The sequence below is a fragment of the Callospermophilus lateralis genome, chromosome 11 (assembly GCF_048772815.1).
Source record: "Callospermophilus lateralis isolate mCalLat2 chromosome 11, mCalLat2.hap1, whole genome shotgun sequence".
Classification (NCBI taxonomy): Eukaryota; Metazoa; Chordata; class Mammalia; order Rodentia; family Sciuridae; genus Callospermophilus; species Callospermophilus lateralis.
The window spans coordinates 48,371,898-48,381,101 of record NC_135315.1 but is presented as its reverse complement, the minus strand read 5'-3'; the positions used below and the strand labels follow the sequence as shown (position 1 = coordinate 48,381,101).

At 48.6% G+C, this 9,204-nt stretch overlaps 1 protein-coding gene across 1 annotated transcript; it reads left to right on the top strand.

Moving 5' to 3' along the window:
* On the top strand, positions 1-8,555 carry Aipl1 (AIP like 1 HSP90 co-chaperone). Its single transcript, XM_076870808.1, has 6 exons — positions 1-96; positions 687-866; positions 6,000-6,188; positions 7,163-7,339; positions 7,472-7,613; positions 8,353-8,555. The coding sequence occupies exons 1-6, from the start codon at positions 1-3 to the stop codon at positions 8,553-8,555; spliced, it is 987 nt and encodes a 328-aa protein (XP_076726923.1).
* The last annotated feature ends 649 nt before the right edge of the window (positions 8,556-9,204 follow it).

The window sequence follows — 9,204 nt, the reverse complement described above, 5'->3', positions numbered from 1 at the left end:
ATGGACACCACCATGCTCCTGAATGTGGAAGGGGTCAAGAAGACCATTCTGCACGGGGGCACAGGGGAGCTCCCAAACTTCATCACAGGATCCCGAGTAAGTGTCCCCCCACTCCCACCAAATGGGGCTCCCCATGGAAGCTTTCCTCTTTTCAGCTGTGCACGCTGCACGTCCACCAGATTTCGACTTTGCCCAAGACCAGTCTGGCGGTCCTTTTCTGGAATGGTCCACCCCAGACATCTGAGCTGGCACCCATTTATAGGGCATTTTTAATACTTTGCTGGTTAAAGTTTAGTATGGGCTGAGAGGAGGGGCTTTGGGGAATTTTCTGGAGTCCAAAGTATTAAGTGAGAAGAAAGGGCCCTTGGGGGTCATGATGTTTGTCCCCAAATGTCTGGTGGCTGAGGGATGTGTCTTTGACCCCCCTGGAACTTATTTAAGGAAGGGCTTTCAGACATGCAGAGCAGCAGAGAGAGGCAATGGGGTCCTTTGGGAGAGAGATGTGGACTCCTTGTCCCTGGTAGGAAACAGATGGGGAGGAGGTTCATGCTGTCTGGGGTGCCCTATCAACTTATCAGGTGTGGGTGAGCTGACCTCTGAGGGCATCCCTGGGGGTCTGCTGCGGTGGGGGCTTCTTCTGGAACTTGGGAGGTGTGCAGACCAGGGTCAACTCTCTTGGTGGCCAGGTGACCTTTCATTTCCGCACCACAAAATGCGACGAGGAGCGCACGGTGATAGATGACAGCAAGCAGGTGGGCCATCCCATGAACATCATCATGGGGAACATGTTCAAGCTCGAAGTCTGGGAAACCCTGCTGAAGTCCATGCGGATCAACGAGGTGGCAGAGTTCTGGTGTGACATCATCGTGAGTAATCCACGTTGGCCCACTCCCCCATCTGCTCCTCCAGCTTCTTTGCAGAGCTGTAGCATTTCAGGAAGGTTGGGAGTGGGAACCAAACTCTCCAAGGCAAATCCCGCATCCTCATTCCCTGTCATTGGAAATAAGATATCTCCAACCAAAAGAATAGGCCCTTTGGTGACAACCAGGGCCATGAGTGGCTGAGGGTGTGTGGGAGTGGGAGGCTATGCCCTTTGGGTGTGAGCCCACCCACTTTACAGTTCTTACGTTTTGCACAACATTTTAAGATCCTGAAGACTTTTGGCCATTAGTTGCTTTTTTCTCCCTCTTCCCCAGACCTACCAACATTGCAAAAAAAAAAAAAAAAAAACCAACTTTTTTTTTTTTGTATTTATGCGCCCTTAGAAATTATCCTTAGAAATTAGGCTCCTTATTCTGTGGCCCATATGGAAATGGCAAAACTCATAGACAAACATTGCTTACGATTGCACATAAAAGTCAAAGCCAAAGCATAATGAATTTCCAAGTCCCCACCACCTGAGGCCAACAACTCATAACCAGTCCTGCTTTATCCACCCCTGAGGCACTAACCTTCCTCATCCCACATGGTGAAAGCAAATTCCAGAACCAGCTCATTTTATCTGTAAACATTGAAATGTGTATCTCTAAAATACAAGGATATTTTAAAAGCATAACCACAATGTCATTATTAAATCTTTTTTAAAATTTGAATAATTCCTTCATGTCATTTAATCTCCAGTCACTTAGAATTTCTCTGTTTTTATTCCCCTCATTTATTTCTTACAAGTGAATGAGTTTGGTTTGTTCAATTAGGATCCAAAGTCCATAGGTAGTGCTTTATTGATATGTCTTCCAAATCTCTTGTTATCTATGGGATTTATTTTATTTTTTGATTTGGGTTTGTTGGAGGAACAAGGTCAGTTGTTCTGTAGAAGTTTCACCTTCTGAGTTTTCTCATTGTTTTTCTATGGAATTGTCTAACACGTTCCTCTGTTCCCCATACTTTTGTTCAATTGGGAGTTTGGTCTACAGGGCTGGACAAGATTCAGGTTCTTTGTTTTTGCAAAGGTAGGTCATGGATGGTACTGTGTACCTCTCATTGAGAGGCACACCATGCCTGCTTCTCCTGTTGTGACATTAAGATTGATGGGTGGGCTCAGGAGTTGACAACCTCATCCATCCATTAAAAGCTCCCCCTTAATGTTCCCTATTGATGGTGGATGTGCCTACATATTATTTCACCAGGGGCTAACGACCTTTTGAAAGAGTAATTTGGGAGAGAAATAAACCTGCACTTGAACTCTGTTCTTTTATTAGCTGTGTGGCCTGGGGAGGTCCTTCCTCCCTCCTGCCACTCTATTGCCTCATCTATAAGTAAAATACAAGCTGAAGTTAAAGGGTTCTTTTGGGGATTCCATGATGCTATGTATGTGAGTGCATACAGGGCAGTAGAAAAGCTGGGACTATAATTCTGAGTTAAAAGATTTTAAAGATTAACTCCTTCATTTTACTAAAACTGAGATTCACAATATACTCGCAAAGGGAACGAGTCTGTTGAGAGAGAAAGTTACGTGACCTGAGCCAAACAAGTTGAGGGACAGGATCCAAGTGGGGGCCGTGATCCCTCACTCCTTTGTCCAGTGCATGATTTTTAAAAAAATTTTTTTAAAGTGCCTGATTCTTAGAGTCAGGCTGCAATTCCATCCTCCACCACTAGGCGATCCCACCCAACGTGTCACTCATTACTTAGCAAATATTACTTGAGCATCTTGACTTGGTGCCAGTCCCTTTGTTATTCATCCGGATGCTTTCTAATTTTAAAAGGAATTTTATTTTTTATCACATTAAGAATTTAGAGAATTGGCTTTTTCTGTAGTTTCAGTTAGTTTAAAACATATGGCCTGAACTAAAGGTGCATATTCATTTAAAATTATATAATTTTAAATGGATAATTGTAAATGGATATGCACCTTTAGTTCAGGCCATATGTTAGACAGGCTTTGTCACCAACAACCCCCTCCCCATAGGATGCATGTTTACTAGCTCAGAAGAACTGTATGCATGGAGCTGTCAATAAATTCTTGATTAGTTGATTGATTTGTTGTTTGCAAAACTACAAGCTGCTGTTGCTTCTGCCCTGTGGGCATGGCTCTGGGTTTTCCGTGGTGTCTGTGCTTTTTTGGCCACATCAACAGTCACATGAGTGCACTGCTCGTCTCACAATCTGGTCACTTTTATACCAGAGTGATTGTTGGTTTTCCTGATAGCCCCCCACATTTCCTCCTCCCAGCCCACAGTTGCCATGATCACACAGGCACACGCAGCCATACATAACTTCCACGGTTATTTATAGACCCATATGTCCACATTTTGTCTGTTAATCCATCCATCTGCCTACTCAGGCCTCAATTAATCCATTCTTCCCTTCAACCAATATTCATTCATAGTCTCATCTTCCATCATTAAACCTTCATCTGTCCATTTCTCTCTTTCTTTTTCCAAGCATCCATCCATCCATCCATCCATCCACTTAGCAAACTGTCACTGGGCATCTGACTTGACTTTTCTGAGTGTTAGAAATGAAACAAAGTCTGAAACCCTCAAAGAACTCAATTTCTGGAGGAACAGATATCTAGACTATTATAATGTGGGGCATCCAGTGTCACAATGTAAGTAGTGAGAGCAGAGTTCTTTAAAGCCACCACAAAGGGACAGAAATCCGCAGAAGCCTGTGGAGTCTCCCAAAGTTTAATCATTGAAAACTAATTTAAAAAACAAAAACACCAAAAAAGGGACAACTAACTGCTTTAGGGTCTTGAGGGGATTTCTTTAAGAAGATGACATTGAACTGGACTTGGAATTCATCAGGCCTAGGAAGGAAGGAAGGAAGGAAGGGTGGCATCCAGATCAGGAAATGTGAGAAGGCCTGGTGTGTTCCATTTAGTCAGTGCTTCTCCTCTGTGGGCATCTCTCCGCCCAAGAACCTGAATACTGGGAGGAGTAGGCAACCAGTGTGACAATTAGCTCTGTTTGAGAAGGAGACCCGGCCTTCCCCTACCAGTCACATGCATCATTCTCTGCAGAACCCTCTGCCTGGACAGTCCTCATCAGATGGCCTTAAAGTTTAGGTCTCTGACCCTCCCTCCCTTCCCTAAATCAGAGGGACAGGGTCAGTGAGGGGTTCTGGGATTTTCTGTTCTGAAATGTATTCCTCCCTCTCCCAGGGGGAGGATACTGGTCTCCATGCAGATCTATTTCTGGTGCCCAATCTTGTGAGGCCTGGGGTTGCAAATTCAAATTCCATGAGGGGTCAGAAACCTTGGTGGCCCCATCTACAGGGGGCAGCTGCTCCTCATCTCCATCTGGATGGCTGCCATGTCAAAGGGACAGGACCCAGTGTGGCCCAGTGTGGTCTGAGGGCATGTCCAGAAATCCGCAGGAGCCTGTGGACTCTCCCAAAGTTTAATCATTGAAAACTAATTTAAAGAAACAAAAACAGACGGGCTGGGGTTGTGGCTCAGTGGTACAGCGCTTGCCTAGCATGTACAAGGCACTGGGTTCGATTTTCAGCACCACCTATAAATAAATGAATAAAATAAAAAAAAGACCTATCAACATCTAAAAAAAATATTAAAAACAAACAAACAAACAAACAACAACAACAACAACAACAACAACAACAACAAAACCCAAAAAAACAGAAAAGCAACTTTGAAGGATAAAACAAAGCAATCTGTGAGGTGGATATGACCTTAAAGCCCCCAAAATGGTGGTGACACTGGGCTCCCCTTTCTCCAGTTGCTGCCCCAGTGGGCTGAGTCAGTCCCAAGGGCTGGATCCTGGGTTCATGCAGGCTTGTGTGCAGACCTGTATGTGACTGTGCTGCCCTGCTGGCCTGCAGCCTGGCAAGTCAGGCCTCAAGGGCTGGCAGAGCAGAGATTGGCACCTTCCTTGCTCTCTCCAAGGTGCTTCCCAGGAGACTCAAGAGACTGCAAGACTTGGCTGTGTTTCCTGGTCTTTATCCTCCTTCCTGGGATTTCTCCCTGTTCCTGTAGCTCCCACAGCCCACTGGTGATGTCTAGGGGCCCTGGTACTGCCAGGTGGCAGGTGTCCAGCAGGATAAGGCCTTAGTCTGAGGGCATGCCCAGTACCAGGACAGCCTGGTCCAGAGTTCCTGGTCAATATGCTGTGGGATGGGTTTGGGGAGTCCTGGCTGCTGCTCTCCTCAGCAAGCGAGTCCTGGGGCCACTCCCTCCACCAGGCCAGCCTTAATCCTGCAGGCTCAGCTGCCATCTGGCTGGTGCTCACAAAGGAGCTAATCCAGGCAGATGGGGGTGGGGAAGGTGACCTCATCCCTACCCTCTGTCCCTTTACTCTCTTTGTGCTGAGTGTGTCTGAAGCTGTGCTGGGGGGCCTGAGCCGGGCCACCTCAGAGTCTGGCCAGGGATGTGGGCTCTCAGAAAGCATAGTTGGGGAAATTGGGGCTCCAAGGCTGACTCCCCAGCCCTCCTGCACCTGAGGTGGTGATCCTGGCTCCTAGTGGCTGCCATGAGCCAGACCTGTTCTGTACCACCCCCTTTAATCCCTACAACAGCCTCAACACTTCACAGGGCACCAAGGGAACTGGGATTCAGGGAGGTGCTGTGACCTGGGCTCACTCCTGGTCTGCAGCATTGTCAGGTTGCTCTGCCAGCTCTCTTGGAAGTGGGACCCTGATCCCTCCACTGCTATATACTGTCCTCCCTATGAGTCATAGGCTTGTGAAGCTCAGAGTCTCCTTGGGGGAGAGATTGTGACAGTCAACCACAGGCTACTTGAGGCTAAGGGCATGGCTTAGGGAGCTAGGTTGGAATTCTGGCTCTGTCATTGGCTAGTTGTGTGACCTTGAGCAAATTGTTGAACCTCTCTGGGCTCTAGTTTCCTTATCTGTAGGATGGGGATATTAGCAATGTCTCCGTCCTTGGATTATGTTAAGAATTGAAGTTAATAAGGGTAAAGTGGCAAATTGTGGCAAATTGATCACAATTGTTACTGGTACAGTGGGACAGTGGATTCTGGTGGGAAGGGAGCTAACTCTCAGCAGATAATCCAGATGCTACCCATCTGTCTCTCCCACAGCACACAGGGGTCTACCCCATCCTGTCCCGGAGCCTGCGGCAGGTAGCCGAGGGCAAGGACCCCACGGAGTGGCACGTCCACACATGTGGGCTGGCTAATATGTTTGCATACCACACGCTGGGCTACGAGGACCTGGATGAGCTGCAGAAGGAGCCGCAGCCTCTGATATTTGTGATAGAGCTGCTCCAGGTGGGACTCTGGGGTCAGGAGGACGAGGGGGCTGTCCCAGTACCAGAGGGGGAATGGGGATAGGCAATATCCTGGGGAGCCCCAGCCCCACTTGCCTTGATATGGCCTATTTCTCCCCAGAGAACAAGAAAGTGTTCAAGGGCCTCAGAAGGATTGGAATTTAGAAAGAAAAATCCCTGTGTTCTTTTTTTTTTTTTCCAAGAGAAAAGCCCACTTGGAACCAACTTAAAAGAAATGTGGTTCATGTTTATTGGAGAGGCATTTTTCTACTACTTTCATTTTTGTTTTGAGAAGTTTAGGATCACAATCTCCTGCCTGATCCCTGTGGTTTGTGGGTTCAGGCTTGGTTCTTGGAAAATCTGGGAGAGGCTACATGGAACTATCCACACCCTCCCATCCACACCTCAGAGTGATTGAGGGCACATGTTTGTAGGGCTGTCGGGGAGGATCAGGGTTAGGTCAAGGCCAGGCCAGGAATCAGCTTAAGGTCAAGCTGAGGCTCAGCCTCAGGGCTACATGGGCAAACACAAATAAAACTGTGGCAAACACAGGCCTTAATAGGCTTGCTCAAACAGTTGCACAACACAAGGACATCTCCTCTAAGGTGCTCCTTGTAGACATTGCACATTTGTATTTTTATAATGACAACTTTCCAGCAGATGGCAATAAGGTAATGCAATGTATCTTGTAATGCAATGAGTATCCATGACAGTTCTGAATGTTGGGAGTAAAGTGTCCCGATGAAGATGTAACTTTTCCTAATTTGCACAGAGTATCGATTTAGGGCAGGGCCCTGGGCCTTGTTGCTTCCTTCCCCTGTGCATGCGTTTCTGACCAGTAACCTTCTAGCACATGACACTGTGGTCAATACAGAGCTGACTTCAGGGGGCCTTGCTGGGTCCACCTTCCCTGGTCTCTCCCGAGGTGCGGGCTCCTGGGCTCCCTGCCTCACTCACCCGAAGTTCTTGGGCCAGGTTGAGGCCCCGAGCGAATACCAGCGGGAGACGTGGAATCTGAACAACCAGGAGAAGATGCAGGCAGTGCCCATCCTCCACGGAGAAGGAAACAGGCTCTTCAAGCTTGGCCGCTATGAGGATGCTTCCTCCAAGTACCAGGAAGCTATCGTGTGCCTGCGGAACCTGCAGACCAAGGTGGGAGGCTGCCCTCTAGGGCGGGAGGTGGGGTTGGCTCTGGAGGAACAGTCTTGCCCTGGCCTCCGTGGATTGGGGAGGAGGGGGTCCTTTGGCTGCCCAAGCTCAAAGCTGATTTTCTGCACTGGGCAGGAGAAGCCCTGGGATGTGCAGTGGCTGAAACTGGAAAAGATGATCAACACCTTGATCCTCAACTACTGTCAGTGTCTGCTGAAGAAGGAGGAGTACTACGAGGTGCTGGAGCACACCAGCGACATCCTCCGCCATCACCCAGGTGCGGGTCATGGGGCGGGGCGTCCCAACAGGTGGAGGGGTGTCCGGCACAGGGTCACAGGGTCACCTGCAAAGACCTTCGTGGACTTCTCTCCCCATCCCTTTTGAAGCCTCAAACTTGTCTCCACCCAGCAGGGTTTCCCCAAACATGCAAGGAAGGTATCCCCGGGGACAAGGGGTGGGGGGTGGGGTGGGGGGCTCACCGTGGGAAGTATTTAAAAGTGCGCACACTCCAGTAGCTCACCCGACTTACTAGTGATTTTGTGGAGTAGTCATCAGGCTTTTTAAAGAGGCAGGCAATCAATCTAGAGAAAGGTAACAAAGCCACACTAGTACCCGGGGTGCGGTGACATGGCAATATTTGTGAAGAAGGTATTTGAACAAGATTAACAGTGACGGCATCAAAAGCGCATGCACCAGGCACGAAGTCCTCTCTTTAAAATTATCTTACTTCCTCATCCCCATAGTCACCGTGTGGGGTAGTGTCAGGTTAGGACCTTCAGATTCTGCAGTTTTGGGGAGAATTTATCAGGAAAAGAAGACACAGTTCTGAATATAAGATGAGTTACAGGTTTTGGAAAAATCCATGCAAGGGAGAGGAGCCGGGACTGTGGTGATTAGCGTCATCTCCTTTTCGCAGAGGAAGAAACAGGCATGGGACGCACCTAGGGGCTGGGGCGGGGGCGGGGTGCCGGATTTTGCAAACCCGGCAGCTGGGTGCAGCGCGATCCTCCCCGCAGGCATCGCGAAGGCCTACTACGTGCGCGCCCGGGCTCACGCGGAGGTGTGGAACGCGGCCGAGGCCAAGGCGGACCTGGAAAAAGTGCTGGAGCTGGAGCCGTCCATGCGCAAGGCGGTGCATAAGGAGCTGAGGCTGCTGGAGAGCCGCATGGCCGAGAAGGAGGAGGAGGAGCGGCTGCGCTGCAAGAACATGCTGGGCTAGCTGCCTGTGCTATGGGGTGGGGGACCCCCAAACCTTTCCAGTCTCAGGAGCTCTGGCCGCTTCACTGACCTCTCTGTCCTGCAGCCTGCAGGGCACCCAGGCAGGGAGAAGATAGCCTGATCATTTCTGGTTCAATTGACCAAGGTTTTGGTTTCCCTTTTAGATTTTAAAATTATTTTTTGAGGTCTGGGAATGTAGCTCGGTGGTGGAGTGCATGCTTTGCAATATTGAGGGCCTGAGTTCCATCCCCAGATGAAACTTCACCGGGCCGGATACCACCCCCCATCCCAGCCCCCACACAGAGTTTTTGTTTGTTTTTGTGGTACCACTGAGCCACATCGACAGCCCTTTTTACTTTTATTTTGAGACAGGGTCATGCGAAGTTGCAGAGGTTGGCCTGGAACTTGTGATACTTCTGCCTCTGCATCCCAAGTAGCTGGGATTATAGGCGAGTTTCCACCATGCTGCGCTACAATTATTATTTTTAAAAAAATCAAAGTCATGCATGACCATGGTTAAAAAAAAATCAAAAGAGATAGAAGAACTTATGAATAAAAGTGAAATTTCCTCCCTATCCCTTTAGCTCTGATGTCGCTGCTTTAATTGGTTCTGTTTTTATTCTTCGGGTCGTTTTCTCTATCTCCAAATA